The sequence below is a fragment of the Lithobates pipiens genome, unplaced genomic scaffold (assembly GCF_037356315.1).
Source record: "Lithobates pipiens isolate NorthernLeopardFrog02 unplaced genomic scaffold, aLitPip1_a1.2 Scaffold_13, whole genome shotgun sequence".
Taxonomy (NCBI): Eukaryota; Metazoa; Chordata; class Amphibia; order Anura; family Ranidae; genus Lithobates; species Lithobates pipiens.
Window position 1 is genome coordinate 274,072,345 of NW_027507718.1, and position 18,047 is coordinate 274,090,391.

Consider the following 18,047-nt stretch of genomic DNA (forward strand, 5'->3'; position numbering starts at 1 on the left):
GATGGGCATGGATAGGCAGCACAGATGGGCATGGGTGGGCACTGATAGGCGGCACAGGTGGGCACTGATAGGCGGCACAGGTGGGCACTGATAGGCGGCACAGGTGGGCACTCATAGGCGGCACAGGTGGGCACTCATAGGCGGCACAGGTGGGCACTCATAGGCGGCACAGGTGGGCACTCATAGGCGGCACAGGTGGGCACTCATAGGCGGCACAGGTGGGCACTCATAGGCGGCACAGGTGGGCACTCATAGGCGGCACAGGTGGGCACTCATAGGCGGCACAGGTGGGCACTCATAGGCGGCATTGGTGTTATACTATAGTAATGGATGCCAATCAGTGCCAAACAATGCATGCCAATCAGTGATGCCCATTGTGGGCACTGATTGGCATCCATTATGGGCACTGATTGGCACCCATTGTGCTGACTGGCATCCCTGGTGGTCTAGGGAGGATTACCTTTTCCCTGGTGGTCTGGTGGCATTCCTGGTGGTCCAGTGTGGGCATCCTCGGGGGGGCTGTGCTGATAATCGATCAGCACAGACCCCCCCTGTCAGAGGAGCAGCCGATCGGCTCTCCTCTACTCGCGTCTGACAGACGCGAGTGAGGGAAAGCCGTTTACCGGCTCTTCCCATTTACACTGTGATCAGCCGTGATTGGACACGGCTGATCACGTGGTAAAGAGTCTCCGTCGGAGACTCTTTACCGAGATCGTAGTTGCCGGGTGTCAGACTGACACCCCGCAACAACGATCGCCGCGATGCGCGCCCCCGGGGGCGCGCAGCGGCTCATAATCCTGATCACGTCATATGACGTCCGGTCAGGATTATGCAACCACTTTGCAGCCGTCAATTGCCTATAGGGCGGGCGGCAAGTGGTTAAATTTACGACAAAATTTGATTTCATTGGATTTTTTTTAAAGTAGAAAGAAGAAAATATATTTTTTTTTCCAAATTTCCGCTTTTTTTGCGCTTCTATCGCAAAAAAATTAAAAACCGAGTCGTGAATAAATACCACCAAAATAAAGCTCTATTTGTGTGAACAAAATGATAAAAATTTCATTTGGGTACAGTGTAGCATGACTGCGCAATTGTCATTGAAAGTGCGAGAGCGCTGAAAGCTGAAAATTGGGCTGGGAAGGAAGGGGGTGAAAGTGCCCTGTATTGTAGTGGTTAAGCAAGTGTGCATGGAGCCTTAAGCACCATACACCCAATCAGTTTTTCTGCTGAGTTTTTCCTTCAGATTTACCAAAACCATGTAGTGCAAGGGCCTGATTACATACAAATTGAAACTCCTAAGGTTTGAGCTCATATTATATGGTTTTGGTAAATCTGAAGGAAAAACTCAGCAGAAAAACTAATAGTGTGTATGGGGCTTAATAGTGTTTTTTTTTAGCTTTTTTCCCCCCTTTTACTGGAAAAATGCTAATACTCCAAAATGCTCCTAAAAAAAGCTATTGCCAGCATTTTTATCTAGCATTTTATTATCTTAAAGAAAAAAAAAAAAAAAAAAAAAAAAAGCTAGTGTACATGGAAAACAGATGTTTTTCAAACAGCTAACCATCTAAAATCTAGCACTAAAGGCTTATGTAGGACAGTCTAAACAAGTAACAAATACAGTTACTATGTGATGCACAATAAAGTAAACCAATACCCAATAAACTAAACAACAATAGACTTTATATCTGCTGGTCTATCTGCAGCGATTCTACTGTTAACTAGTTCTGTATGTGTACCATGATCCTTGCCCATCCTGCAGGCCCCGATAATCCCTGTAGGGCATAAAAACGGATAAATAATAATAATAAAAAAAAAAAAAAAGTAAAAAAAAATGTCCTTTACCTATCCTGACTGAGCCAAATCCTCTGTCTGTGGGAGGGTTTCAGTAGCAGAGGCAGTGCTGTCAATCCAAAAAGCAGTGGGCAGGACGGGTTGTGGCAAGATGCTGATTCACAAGCTACAGGCTTGCGAATCAGCACCCAGTTACAATGCTGATAGTTATGCCCCCCCCCCCCCCCCCTGAAATATCTTCTCATCCCACTGTAATGCAGGTGTTCCGCCAGAGTCGCACGACCCATCAGATTAAGTAACGGAAGTGATGTTCCATCAGCTGCGCATGCACTCCACCGCTACCAGGTTTGCAAATTTGACAGAACACCTGCAGTCAAAAGGGGGCAGTGGACATCTTACTACACCCAGCTAAGTCTTGAATTTAACAGCAAGTTTAGCAATAAAGTGAGCCTATATAAATAAATATAATATGTTGACATTTGTGATGCTGTTTTGCAGTTACATTTTGAAAGAATCTGGACGCCAGCAGTAGAAAGGTGGCGGAGGCCATGTTGGTACACCCCGCACTGCTCAGCGCTAAACGTTTAGCCTTTCAAAAGTAAACATACAAGCACCTTCACAGATGCCAATATACTCTATTTATATACGTTCAGTTTATTGCTAAAATTACTGTTAAATTCAAGACGTAGTTGGGTGTAGTAAGAGGTCTGCTCAGCCTTCTTCTGACTGCAGGTGTTCTGTCAGATTAGAAAACCTGGTAGCGGTGGATGCATGCGCAGCTGACAGGACATCACTTTCATTACCTAATCTGATGGGTCGCAGATTCTGACAGGAACACAGGCACAGCCTACATGAGAGTGGCTGCTCTGAATTCAGAAGCAGTGCAGCACTGTTGCCACACCATCACAGAAAGATGCATTAGATGGACTTCACTTGCAGGATCAATAGAATATGTGGGACCTTGCAGGGGGATGAAGTGATGCATATGCATTAAATGCTGTAACATATTTTTTAATGGGAGGCCAAAGTTCTACTGGCCCCCATTCACGCCGGTGTGACTTGTCATGCGATTTGGAAATGTCAAATTGCATGACAAGTCACACGCCATTGCCGGCAATGGAACTGTTTATCTCTCTGCAACTCATGTCGCAGCAATTATGAACTACTTTTTACCAATCTAATTGCGACTTGCATAGACGTCTATTAAATAATGTTGCAAGCCGCAATGAACTTGGCCGTACAAATTGCACTAATGCAAGGCTTTGAAATCAAACTGAAGTACAGCAATTTTAAAGACGCATCAGTGTGAACCAGGGCTGAGTGTGAATTACTAAAATTTAAGTTAGATTAAAACTTAAAAAGGAGCCAGCAAGGCCATTTAAATGCTTATATACTGTATAGCCATCAGACCACCTATTACCTTGATCTAAATCCATATGAATGCTCTTCAGGAAAAAAAAATGAAAAAAAGCAATCAGGTTGGCGACAGCAATAGCACAGCTCAAAAGCTGACCTTGCAAGGAATAAGAAAATATCTTGAGAGGATCCCATACAGCATACTGTAGATGAAGGAAATTATGTAAAAAGGTTGGACCATTTTATTGCCAATTAGATCCCTAAACCACATTAGGTACATTAGGATTTGGGAAAATATGATTTACAGATGTTGACCTAGCTTCCCACTTCTACTGCCAAAGCCTTACTTTGACCCACCAGTTTGATGGGTATTCTCACTTGCTAACAGTAACTCTCAGATGGGAGGAACAGGCACAGTCAAATATTAGGATAGGTGCTATAAGAAGGCTCAATATGTACAAGTATGGCCAGGCATTCAGGTCATTGAAATGCATAGAGCTGGAATTCAGATACAAGGAGGTACCTGCCAAGTGCTGGCAGCTTGGATGAAGTACATATATTCCATTTCACGATTGTGCCATGGCTTGCATTATATTTGCAAGTACAGATATCTTGCTTACCTATGGATGACCATGAAGGAGCTTGCCAAATATCATTTAGCTGCCAGTAGAGTGCCCCCATTGTAAAGCCAAGACCGTTCACAATCTCGCTCCTACTTCGTCTGTAGAACTCAGTCTGAAGCTTTACACACTGCGCCTGCATGACCTGGAGAGAAGCCAAAAATACTCAAACTCACTGTTCATATCCTTTAAAAGCCCCGAGGCATTAAATGACTGACACCTTAAACACATGATTCTTGCATAATGCAATGATGATCGAAAGGACCCAGGAGTATCTAACGAAAACCCTTATTTGGTGGTTTTCCATAAAAAAATATAAAACATTTTTTTTCAAAAAAGACAGTTTTGAATTGTCCCTAATGGCCCAGAAAAACAAAATCTGGCTGTGTGCAAAGTATCACTGTTTCTCACAGTGCGCATAAGAAGTTGCAGCAAGTTGATTACACCCAAGTAGTTTTCTAACCCTTTCCTCCCCAGCCTGACTGTCCCTGGCCCACACCTTTCATTACACTTCTAAGTATTGGCTTCAAAAAGGTAACACCAAAGTTCCGACCTCTCACAATTATATTCAGCTGCTGTGGAGCAATGTCTACCTCTTGGAGTGGGGACATATTCAGATTAGACGTCCCAAAAAATGAATCAGTCCCTATAATGGGTGCCCACAGAGGGGATAACTATATCCGTATAGCAACTACATTCTAAGTTCACAGACTCTCCACCTCCATTCCACATAGGCTAGCACCTTCTCCTATATATGTAGCCTCCACACCAAAGCAAGAGTAGAGCCATACCTGCCAAGGGGTGGGCACCACTGCAGCAAAACAATTAGCTCTACTGCCTAGATGCAGCTCAGTGTGCATTCTAAAGAAAATTGCGGACAGACCAGAAAGTTTGTTTTATTGTAAAAATGACATGGCACATCTCATCTGCAATTAAGAGCCTGCCTACCCTCAATTATTTACTTATCAATACTTTAGTTACGTTTTAAAGCTTAATCTATTGGACTATACAGAGGCGGTTTACATCAGGGGGAAGGAGATCAAGTTAAATAGAGTCTAAGGCAGGCCATAGATGATGCAATTTTATTTCCTGCCCCATGTTGTAGGAACGAAAATCGCTAGATTCCTTCATCAACACAGACAGTGTTTCTAGGAGAAATCCCTCCAACTGAGTCTGCATGTTCTCCCGGCAGGGGATTTGGGGGGGGGGGCACCTTCCCTTCTGGGAGAACAATGCTTATAGCTAGCAGCTGCTGGGAGAACACAATGATTATTACTAGTGGTGGCAAGAAGAAAAAGTGATTATTGCTAGCAGCTATAGCAATAATCACTTGGGTATAATCAAAAACACTCCCATTAACACTCTCAGCACAGACAGTGGTTGATGGGAGAAAGCCTTCCCACTGAACTTGTATGTTCAACCGGCAGGGGTTGGGGCACCATCCCTGCTGGGAGAACAGTGATTATTGTTAGCGGCTGCCAGGAGAACACAGTGATTATTCCTAGCGGCTATAGCAATAATCACTAGGGTATAATCAGCCTGCCCATAAATGGTTCAAACCTCATCCAGTCCACGTTAAACCATCCAGAATTCAAACCATCTACTATACATTGGTCAATAAATGTCACTATCATACAACATTAACACTGTCATACAACATCAAAACACAGAGAAAGCTTGGTAAACCAGTCACAGATTTACCTGGGTTAGATACAGTGTGTCCCGAAATGTTTTAATGGGATCACCGCACACTGGCATGTTGTAATGTAGAGCAGCCTGGTCAATCATTTGCATGTTGCCTCCAGAATGATGTTGCCGATGTTCAGTAAAATTTGTGGTGTAGGACCAGTCTTCAGGAGAAGAAATCTAAGAATGAAGATATATGATTGTATGCATCATAAAGTGCCAAGAACTAAACATGTCCCCTTTAGAATGCAGTAAAAAGTTGAAATACAAGAGGAAGAAACGTATCAGAATATATTACACTTGTTGTCAGCTCCAAATCGTTTTAGTGGAGTGTGGAAAAAAAATAAAAAAAAATCACATGCTCAAAAATTTCCTAATGCAAAGACAGGGAAAGAATACTTAGTTTTACACATACAGTATCTTGAAGGATATGGCAGACATTATGGTCCAGAACTGCCTCTCTCAACCTCTAACATGGAGAAATCTTTCAAATTATTTTCCAGTCCCAGGGAATCCCTGCTAATTACTACATCTACAGTTGGTAGATTGGTGTGATGGCAATTGGTAAGTACTATAGTATCCTTATACTTGTGGTCATTGGGAGAAATCCACCTTAGAGATAGCTTAAAAGAGCAAAAAGATCACTGTTAACTTCTCTGAGAAGCAGAAGTTGCTCATTGGTCAGGAAACCCCTAGCAACCTCTAGAGGAAAGCTAGGGTTTCACGGAGCCCTGATAGAGAAAGGTTGGTCGAAAAGATTTTACACAGTACCCAGACAGAATTTGCACAACCAACATTCTGTCTAAATTAGACCCAAATTTTAAATAAATACATTGCGGGATTCACCCATATCTACTTTTTTTGCTTCTTTTTTTGAGATTTAGAGACGTCACCTAAAACGAGTAGCTTACCTAGGGGGAGCGGTCCGCACTGGGTGCCAATGCTTGTACAGTACTGTGGGGCCAAGAGCACAAAAATGATGGGCTGCCGCTGATTTCCCACCATCTGCTCAACCTTTTTCTGTGTATATTGCACGCCGCTGTAGTGTCTATTGTATTTGCACTGCAGTGCTGCTTCTGGTTGCCTGACAGGGGCATTTTGGAGCAAAGGCAGAGGAGGATTTCCCTTATTCTGTACAAATTTCACACCTCCTTCACAAGATGCAGCAGCGGTTCAGATAGGCGGGGATTACTTTTGGGTAGGGGGGTGGGGGATCTGTACTGGGAGCTCTGTACTGAGGTGGTGGACCTCTACTGAAGGGAGATCTGAACTGTGAGGGATATGGGCTTGGGAGAGAGTTTTATTTTGGGAGGAGGGAGTCTTTTTTTAACTCTACACTCTCTGCATTATGCACTCCTGAACCCTGCACTCTCTGCATTACACACTGACCCCTGCTCAATAAGTTGGGCAGCTGCTGATTGTCAAGAAGTTGTACATTCTCTTCTATGTGCACTGCACACAGCTGCAATGCCTATTGTATTTGTGCTGTTGCACCATTCCTGGCTGCCTGCATAACAGTTAAAATCAGAGAAAGACTCCTTTTCTGGTCCAGTCACACTATATTGAGGTCTCGTTTTTTTATGGATGTCGGAGTTTATAATTTGACAAGTTGTCCGACTGGTGTGGAGAACCTTGGGGTCTGCTCTTGGATACCATTCCTGAGACTACCATCCCGACCATCATTACTGCATGCTTGGTTAAAACTGCCTCATGGGAAGCGTATTCAAACTCCTTTTCTAGGTGGTGGATGCACTCGTCATGGTGACTCCTGAAGGCAACTTTTGGATTTCTATTTTCATAATCACCATTGAACATGAACTTTTGTCTTTTTTCACTATTTTGGACTAAACAGATGTTACGTCACTTATATTGTTTATATAAGTTTTATTGTACAGATTGATCTCATTTTTGTAAGTGTTGGACTTTTGCTTGGGGCCCAGTAATTAAATCATATTTGGTGGGTAAAAAGACTGTGGCATATATGTGCAGTGTACAGAGCCAGTAGGCTTGAGTTTTCGTTAACCACGCCCCTTTAAGCACCTCTCACCGGTAGCACAATTTGGCCACACCCACCATTCAGCTTCATTACTGACAACAACATGCTAGGTATACCACTGCCCAAAACCACACACACCAAGGAAGGACTGGGAACTTTTGGCCTGGGAGGCAAGCATAACCAACCGATAGGGATAGTTTTCTTTTAGCTAAAGAATGTGTACCGCACAAAGTATGCTGCAGTGATCGGTGGCCATTGAGGTGGGTGTTGTAAAACAGCTTTTCCCATATATAAAGTATGGCAGAAAAGTGGAATTGTAAGTGATAATTTGTAAATTAAGCACTATATGACCTAAACAAGATTACTGCTGCCCTGTGAAAATTATATAGACTTACCCAAGTAAAACTGCATGCCATCATCACAAATAATTATTCCGCTTTCTTTAACAAATATGCAACATATTTCAGTTTTGCATTCTTCCAGCACTGACTTCCTTTGCAGCTGTCTGCATTTGGTGACATGGTATCTCAGAGCCACAAAGATCACCGATACTGGACGTCTTACTTTTGTGAGTCACTATGACCACAGGTCTGAACAGGGAACAGATGACTATATAAAGCTCAATAGTTGTCACTCACTGCAGATCCTGTTCTGATCAAGGTCTGAATGAGGGAGAATCTCTACCAGGGTCACTAGATCACTAGATTGTCAAATATATTGGGACACCTGCCTTTACACGACCATGAACTTTAATGACATCCCAGTCTTAGTCCGTAGGGTCCAATATTGAGAACGACCCTTTGCAGCTGTAACAGCTTCAACTCTTCTGGCAAGGCTGTCCACGAGATTTGGGAGTGTGCCTATGGGAAGGTTTGACCATTCTCCTGGAAGCACATTTGTGAGGTCAGGCACTGATGTTGGACAAGGCAGTCTCAACTCATCCCAAAGGTGTTCTATTGAGTTGAGGTCAAGACTCCAGTTTCTCCACCCCAAACTCACTCATCCATGTCTTTCTGGACCTTGCTTCGTACTAGCCCCATGAGGTCAATTCTGCCCTGCCCTCTAACAGTCCTCCTCTGACCCAAACATATTTCTATAGTAGATAAACCTTCATATTTTTACTGCCCATTGAGGCACAGAAGATCCTTGGGACACCTCAGCTGGCTTTTGTGGGTAGGTATATACAGTAGGGATGAGCTGAACACCCCCCAGTTCGGTTCGCAGCAGAACATGCGAACAGAAAAAAATAATTCGAACACGCAAACACCGTTAAAGCATATGGGGACACGAATGTGAAAAATCAAAAGTGCTAATTTTAAAGGCTTATATGCAAGTTATTGCCATAAAAAGTGTTTGGGGACCTGGGTCCTGCCCCAGGGGACATGTATCAATGCAAAAAAATAAATTTTACAAAATGACCGTTTTTTCGGGAGCAGTGAGTATAATAATGCTTAAAGTGAAACAATAAAAATGAAATATTCCTTTAAATATCATGCCCGGCAATAAAGATAAAAAAATACCAAAAACGAATGGCGTGGATGTCCCCCCCCAAAATCCATACCAGTCCCTTCAGGTCTGGTATGGATATTAAGGGGAACCCTGCACACAAATTTTTTCCAAAAATTACGTGGAGGGCCCCCAGGCACTATATACTCTGAACAGCAGTATACACACACACACACACACACACACACACACACACACACTACAGCCTGCCCTATATACGCTGCAGAAAATTGGGCCTTAGGTGTGGATGATACCAGAACACTGTAAGCCCTACAGTTACTCTTGCTGGGTGCAGGAACAGGACCTGCTGTGATATTTTAGATCAAGAATTGTAATTACATGCCCCTATTAAACAGTGGCAGAAAATTGGGTCTTGGGTGGTGGTGGTGCCACAACACTGTAACCCCTCACAGATAATCGTGTTGGGCGCTGGAATGGGCCTTGCTGTGAAACATGGCTGCCAGTTTGTTGTCCTTCTGTAGCACCCCCTCTTTCTAGGCTCACATTACTCCCTTCCCCAAACTAGGAACTAAAATTGGAGCCTTTTAAATATCTGTGCATCCTCCAGCAGCATATAACCGTCACTGTGGTTGAATAATTCTGGGGACTCCTCCGTGCACGATAGCGGGGGAAGGAGTGACTGAACAAGGAGCCAGTGGAATAGGCCACTTTGGCAGCTGCATTGGAAGGCAAACGACTCTGATCCTGGGTGACAGAGGACACCACCTCTTCTCCACGTTGTAGCTCAATATGGCAGCCAGCAGCACAAAAGGACAAGCATGCCCCACGGCCACCTGCAGATGATGCACCATGCCCACGACCTCCACTGTTGGCACAGAGGCTGCTTTCCCCTTTTAGTGGCCTGTGAATGTCTCCGGCTCCATGGGGGCCTTTCCGGACATGATGTATTTTTGTTTTGCAACACCACGCTACACTGCATTAGATACCGTGTACACTGCCTGAAGTATTAGAAACAGTACACCACAGAATGCACTGTAGATATAGGCTATACTGGATGTAGTATAATATATATATATATATATATATATATATATATATATATATATATATATATATATATATATATATATATATATATATATATGCACCGATACCGTCTATCTGCACAAGTATCTGTACTCATGCAAATGACCCAATACCTGAAACCGATACTTTCAGGCTCGGTTCTTTGAGCTATCAGTGGGTCACCCCTGTTGACCGCTAAAGTTAAAGAAGTCTGGAAATCGGAACTGTGAGGGGAAAAAAAAAACACAGCTGGCAATGTTGGCTGAAACACTAAAATAAAAAGAAACTTTTTTTTCTGTATCTTTATTTCTTCATCTGCAGATCAAAGAGATAAACAAATGTTCCTCTGTTTAACCCCTTATTAACCTTTAATTTATTCTAACCAGCCTTGATTAACTCCCTATTCTCCATTTAATTATTATTTTGCTTTTTTTTTCTGCTCACGTCTATTTTATAAACGATAAACAATTAAAACATTTTTTTTTACTTGCTTTGTTAGTGAATATTGTATGCACATATATATCATATATGTACACATTTCACATTGAAAAAGCGCAAAATCCCTAATGTACAGTATTGATTGATCCCCTTCATCAAAAAACACCCTTACACTGACTGGTAAGTGTGCTGGTATCAGTATAACCAAGGCTGCACACTCACTACATTTCTATGATTCAAGCTTACTGAAATAAACAAAAAGCAAATTAAAAGAATGAAATATTGTGTGCAAATTGGTTCTACATACATTAGAGTCACTAATTTTTCTGCTCGAGGTAAAATTAATTGAGTTTCTATATTAAAATATAATCTTATCCAGGGCACAATATTGGGTAAATGTGTGCTATACAAAGATGTTTTCTATAACAACTAGCAACCAAGCCAAACATCAGCTGGCAAATGTGGTACTTGCCTAAAAGTTTGTTTATTTTTGCTTTATATAGTATGATTTTCTACTGTAATTCTTAAGGCGAATAAAACGAAATGTGCAGCATCAAAGGCAGACTTACACCAAATATAATTTTTAATTTAACAAACTATACTTGTGACTTTTAAATGGGGGTATACTTAAATGACCACATTCAATGTAAATAATTGAGTACATGAAATGACTTGCTTTACCTGAGCGACCGTACTAAAAGATGGCCAAGACTGGAAACCATATTCAGAAGCAAAGCGAGGCCTAGGGTATGACTTCCAATCCCAACAGTCTGTGACATAGTTGTAGTAATGTGTATCACCATAGTGATTGTCATACGGATCTTTGGAAAGCCAGTGCTCTTTGATTGTCTCTTTCCCATTGGTAGGGCTTGAAGAAATGAAAGGACGAGTCCCATCCATCTGTGCAGAAGCACAAAATAAACTCAATATTAAATTTAAAAGGAAAGCAGATAGAAAAAAAAAATGCATATGACTTTTAAAGAAGCACTGTCAGTAAAAAGCTGCAGCTTCACTGCTCCCCAAATACTGCAGGCGTTTGACCCTTCTGGGTGAGTCGAATACCTGCTTCTCCTGCTGCACACAGTGGTTCAGCCTGCTAGATTATACCGTATGTCCTGCAATGACATTTGGGCAGAAGGAACCACTGTGTATGGCAGGTTCAGCAGGTATTGGATCTACCCAAAAGGGTCAAATACCTGCAGCAGCTGGTATCAGTGAAAAAGCTGGCTTTTTAGTAAAAAGAAGCTCTATTTTTCTCCCCCTTTTATTTAGGAGAAGCAGGTATTCACACATCAAAAAACTGTGGAATACCTGCAACAGATCAGGAGCAGTGAAGAAGCAGCATTCCAAGACATGGGAATGAGAAGTATAAATCTAGTTCAATTACCAAGCTAGCCTTCTATAAGCGACTCCATGGTATTATTAATGGTAAAGCCCCATACACACTATCAGATTTTCTGCTGATTTTTTTCCTTCAGATTTACCAAAACCATGTAGTGCAAGGGCCTGCCTGATTGCATACACATTGAAACTCCTAAAGTTTAATCTCATTATATGGTTTTGGTAAATCTGAAGGGGAAAAAAATAAATAAATCAGCAGGAAATCTGATACTGTGTATGGGGCTTAAGGCTTTTAATGCTGCATGTGACTTCAACTAGGGAGATTACTCCTCATTTTTTATCCCCGGGACAAGACAAAAAGCGAGAGGGGTAGGGAAGAAAAGGCACAAACAGTAAACTTTCCGGAAGTTCTGTTTTTTTACTTAATTTCTTTGCGCAATTTTCTTCACATGAATATGTCAAATACCAACATGTCCAATTACCAGGCTAGCCTTCTTTTATAAAAGGGACTCCGTGGTATTATTAACAGTTATACCCCGTACACACGATAGGATTTTCCAAACAACAAAAACCATGGATTTTTTTTTCCGAAGGATGTTGGCTCAAACTTGTCTTGCATACACGGTCACACAAATGTTGTCGGAAATTCTAAACGTCAAGAACGTGGCGACGTACAACGAGCTGAGAAAAATTCAAAAGTTCAATAGCCAGTGCTGCTCTTCGGTTTGATTCCGAGCATGCGTGGACTTTTGTCCGTCGGAATTGTTTACACAGGCTTGGAATTTCCGACAAGTCTTGTTGTCGGAAAATTTGAAAACCTGCACTCAAACATTTGTTGGCGGAAATGCCAACAAATGTTCTATAGAGCATACACGGTCGGACTTACCGCCAACAAGCTCACATCCAACATTTGTTGTCGGAAAATCTGATCGTGTATATGGGGCATAAGGCTTTTAATGCTGCATGTGACCTCAACTGGGGAGATTACTTCTCATTTTTTATCCCTGGGAGAAGATAAAAAGTGAGAGGGGTGGGGATGAAAAGGCACAAACAACAATTGTGTATTTACAAAACAATTGCTTTACAAAGGATCCATTAACGTTTTCAAAAATAGAATTAAAATAGAATTAACCAAAATTATCATCATTTTCTTTTATTAATATGGTGACTATTGCAATCAGAGAGGGATTAAGGTTAAGCCCCGATTCACACTGTCACGACTTGTCGTGCATGCAACTTGAGAGTTCAAAGTCACATGACAAGTCGTGCACCATTAACGCAATGGAACCGGTCTAAATCGGTGTGACGCAAGTCACTCAGACTTTAAAAAAAGGTTCCTGCGCTACTTTGGTGCGACTTCAACAGGACTTGCATTGACTTCTGTTAATGAAGTAATTTGCAAGCCACAATGGAGTCACGCAGAGATGTCAGATTTGAAGCCGTGGCAGTGTGAACAAGGGCCGAGGTAGCAGCTTTGCTCTCCCATTTCTTCTATTGACATTGAGAAGGATTGCAATAGGCACAGCTAAGCTCCCTATTCTCAATTTGCAATGGCTATACTGGCATGGGCTCATCAGACACCAATTGCCCTACAAGTGTATCCCTTTTGAGTAGTGTAAGGCAAGTGAACAGTTTTGGCCAGCTGTTCTTTCCTCCTGGTTTACTGCAGAAGCATTGTATTTGGGCCCCCTAAAATCTACCTGACCCTAGACCCCTTCTTAGGTTGCTGTTTGGATGCTCTGGCTCCGATTGCAATAAATCTACATGGACACATTCTAGTTCTGTGACCTGAAAGTCCATAATCGCCTTCAAAACAATAATAGGAACAACTACATGGTAGCACATAGCCATTGGTAGATAACCACACAATCATGGAAGTGACTAATCAGAACTGCAAAATACCACTAGTACTGTAGCTTGCTCCTATTAGGTTGTATGGCTTCTATATTGGTTGTCATTTTCTTTGATTAGCCAAAGATGAAAAATTGAAAATCTGGCCAACAAAACAGAACTAAAACCAGATTTGCATCACAGGAGCGAAATTTACATAAAAAACTTCCAGCGTTTGATTATTACTTACCTTAATAACAAGCTCTCTAATGGCATTTATGTAGAGAGTAATATAGTCTTGTACATACACCTCTCTCATAGAGCTAGGTATTGAAAACCAATTTGTGGCAATCGCAGCCTCATTCTCATTGTTACCACTCCAGACAATAATACAGGGGTGAGATTTCAGTCTTCTGATCTAGGTCAACAGTAACAAAAAGAATAAAAGTGCGATGAACTGCTGCAAAAGTCCAGAAAGTTTACACATTTAAACTAACAGTACCAGAACCGCCATTAAAAACATGGTTAGAAGTGTAAAAGATTCAATTTTTCAATAAATCTAAGTAAAAACTTGTTTTTATACATCAGAATTAGTACTGTGATCAGTGCGAAATAGCCATAGCAGCCCACATAGCTACTAAGAGCCTGGTAGTAGAAGGGGGCCCGATGTGAGTGGCTGTTGAGACAATTTAAACATAGAAAATCTTTGCGCATTGAAGAGAACACATATCCCTCATTGTATTAATAAAGCAAGATTAAACCCAAAAACAAAAATATAATGTAATATTGAAGCTTAACCACTTGCCGACCGCCGCACGACGATATACGTCGACAGAATGGCACGGGCAGGCATATGGGCGTATATATACGTCCCTGCCTTCCCGCGGGTGGGGGGCCCGATCGGGCCCCCCCCCGGTGCCTGCGGCGGTCGGTATTCGTTCGGGAGCGATCCGGGATGAGGGGGCGGCCATTCATTCATGGCCACCCCCTCGCGATCGCTCCCGACGAATGGAAATGCTCCGTGACATCACTTCCTCTCCTGTAATGTAAACACAGGCAGAGGAAGTGATGTAATCTCTCCTCCGTGTCGGTATTTTTCGTTCCGGCACCGAGGAGAGAGAATCTGTGAGTTGCACCAACACGACACTACACAGTAGAACATGCCAGGCACACTCACACCCCCCCTTCACCCCCCCCCCAATTACCCCTGCCCCCCCAGTCACAGTGACACCAATTGCATTTTATATTTTTTTTGCATTGGTGTCATTTGTGACTGTAATAACTGTTAGGGCAGTTAGGGTTAGCCCCCTTTAGTTCTAAGGTACCCCCCTAACCCCCCCAATAAAGGTTTAACCCCGTGATCACCCCCCGTCGCCAGTGTCACTAAGGCTGGGTTCACATTGCAGCGGTTTATGAGAACGGATGTGATTCGCACCGCACTGCAGTGCAGTGCAAATCACATCCGATCTCTGTGCGATTCGAGTTCAGCCATACAGATAGTATGGTTGAATTCGCGTCGCACCCGGCGCAAACTCGCACGGGACCCTTTTTTTGGTCCGCAGCAGAATCGGATCGCATGGGTGTTCACACCATGCGATCCGAGTTTGCAGATCGCACTGCAATATGCGAACTGATCTGGGGGTGTCATTAACATTTCACTGACACTCCCAGCAGTTCGCATAGGGCAGTGTGAACTGCCGCCGGGAGGCATGCGATGCGGGAACCTGCCGCGGATTCGTAGCGTTCCCGCATCGGTCCAGTGTGAACCCAGCCTAATAAGCGATCGTTTTTCTGATCGCTGTATTAGTGTCACAGGTGACGCTAGTTAGGCAGGTAGGTATTTAGGTTCACCGCAGCTTTTTATAGCGCCAGGGACCCCCATATACTACCACATAAAGCCCCCTGATTGCCCCCTAGTTAACCCTTTCACCAGTGATCACCATATAACTGTTACAGGTGACGCTGGTTGGTTAGTTATTTTTTTATAGTTTCAGGGCACCCGCCATTTATTACCTAATAAAGGTTTAACCCCCTGATCACCCGGCGGGTGATATAAGTTTGAGGGTCAGATAAGGTCTGTGTCGCCCCAGGCAGCGTCAGGTTAGTGCCAGTACCGCTAACACCCAGGCACAAAGCATACACCTCCCTTAGCAATATAGTATCTGATCAGATCTATATTTGCGTCGCCAGGAGTTTAGGTTTCCCAAAACGCATTGTTAGCGGGATCAGCCCAGATACCTGCTAGCACCTGCGTTTAGCCCCTCCGCCAAGCCCAGACCAGCCCACCCAAGTGCAGTATCGATCGATCACTGTCACTTACAAAACACAACACGCATAACTGCAGCGTTCGCAGAGTCAGGCCTGATCCCTGCGATCGCTAACAGTTTTTCTTGTAGCGTTTTGATACAGTCGCTGACAGCCTAGGTGCTTTTTTACCTGTGAGTCTCACTAGTGTACCCCTAAATTTAGGGGTGTCTACTTTCCAAAATGGGGTCGTTTGGGGGGGGTTTGTGCCATCTTGGCATTTTATGGCCTTCAAAACTGTAATAGGTAGTGAGGAGTGAAGTCAAAAATTTACGCCCTTAGAAAGCCTGAAGGCGGTGCTTGGTTTTCGGGGCCCCGTACGCGGCTAGGCTCCCAAAAAGTCCCACATATGTGGTATCCCCGTACTCAGGAGAAGCAGCAGAACTTATTTTGGGGTGTCATTTCACATATGCCCATAGCATGTGTGAGCAATATATCATTTAGTGACAACTTTGTGAAAAAAAAAAAAAGTTTGTAATTTTCCCGCAACTTGTGGCAAAATATAAAATATTCCATGGACTCAACATGCCTCTCAGCAAATAGCTTGGGGTGTCTACTTTCTAAAATGGGGTCATTTGTGGGGGTTTTGTGCCACCTTGGCATTTTATGGCCTTCAAAACTGTAATAGGTAGTGAGAAGTGAAATCAAAAATTTACGCCCTTAGAAAGCCTGAAGGCGGTGCTTGGTTTTCGGGGCCCCGTACGCGGCTAGGCTCCCAAAAAGTCCCACATATGTGGTATCCCCGTACTCAGGAGAAGCAGCAGAACTTATTTTGGGGTGTCATTTCACATATGCCCATAGCATGTGTGAGCAATATATCATTTAGTGACAACTTTGTGTAAAAAAAAAAAAATCGCTTGAGGCAAAAAAATAAAAAATTCAATGGGCTCAACATGCCTCTTATCAATTTCCTTAGGGGGTCTACTTTCCAAAATGGGGTCATTTGGGGGGGTTTTGTACTGCCCTGCCATTTTAGCACCTCAAGAAATGAGATAGGCAGTCATAAACTAAAAGCTGCGTAAATTCCAGAAAACGTACCTTAGTTTGTAGATGTGACAACTTTTGCGCAAACCAATAAATATACAGTTATTTACTTTTTTTTTACCAAAGACATGTGGCTGAATACATTTTGGCCTACCGTATTTGCCGGCGTATAAGACGACTGGGCGTATAAGACGACCCCCTATTTTTCAAGTGAAAACATAGGTTTTGGGCAATACTCGTGGTATAAGACTACCCCCCTTCTGAGGCAACACCATTTTAAAAAAAACATTAGAACGATTAAAAAATACAAAGCAAGAATGCTAACTACTCATCCGCCTTGCTGTGTTATGTCATAAAGTAAATCAAACAATAATAGCACAAACAGATCTATTGAATGCCACAACACTGGAAAGTCGAATTTTTCACTAACCAAACCTATACCACTCTTGGGTTATATTCTATGGGAATTGTCTACCAAAATGCATTTAATAACCCCCCCGTCATATGTCCCAGATTTACCTGTCCCTCTTGGGTGCCTGGGACTTGAAAGGCAAACAGCAGGATGTATAGTAGTAGGAGATCAGTGAATGGATTTACCCAGGGAAGTATGGTGAGCGGTGTATTATTTTAATGAATACAACTCCTGCTTGGATTGGCAGAGGCTGTAGCATCGTCAGCCCTTGTCTCTCTCTCTCTCTTAATAGAATACATCGCTCGCTGGGATTGGCTCAACGGCGTATACTGTTTGTAGCTGCAGCCACATACAGTATTAGCAGACATTTGGGGGCTGACATCCATCGGGCAGCATTGTATACCTGTATACCCGGCGTATAAGACGACCCCCGATTTGTGGGCATTTTTTTTAAGTGTAAAAGGTAGTCTTATACGCCAGCAAATACAGTAAATGTATGACTAAAATTGAGTTTATTGGATTTTTCTAATAACAAAAAGTAGAAAATATCATTTTTTTTCAAAATTTGCGGTCTTTTTACGTTTATATCGCAAAAAATAAAAATCGCAGAGGCAATCAAATACCATCAAAAGAAAGCTCTATTTGTGGGAAGAAAAGGACGCAAATTTTATTTGGGTACAACATTGCATGACCGCGCAATTACCAGTTAAAGCAGCGCAGTGCCAAATTGTAAAAAGACCTCTGGTCATTGACCAGC

The 18,047-nt window shown here is 42.8% G+C and overlaps 1 protein-coding gene across 2 annotated transcripts in view; it reads right to left on the reverse strand.

Moving 5' to 3' along the window:
- MANBA (mannosidase beta) overlaps positions 1-18,047 on the reverse strand; it is an 87,962-nt gene that overhangs the window by 7,650 nt on the left and 62,265 nt on the right. For both annotated transcript variants that reach the window (XM_077476643.1, XM_077476644.1), the window contains 4 exons: positions 13,841-14,008; positions 11,101-11,319; positions 5,469-5,633; positions 3,768-3,912 (listed from right to left, as the gene is read on the reverse strand). In XM_077476643.1, the coding sequence (XP_077332769.1) occupies positions 3,768-3,912; positions 5,469-5,633; positions 11,101-11,319; positions 13,841-14,008 (697 nt within the window). The remainder of the gene's footprint in view (positions 1-3,767; positions 3,913-5,468; positions 5,634-11,100; positions 11,320-13,840; positions 14,009-18,047) is intronic.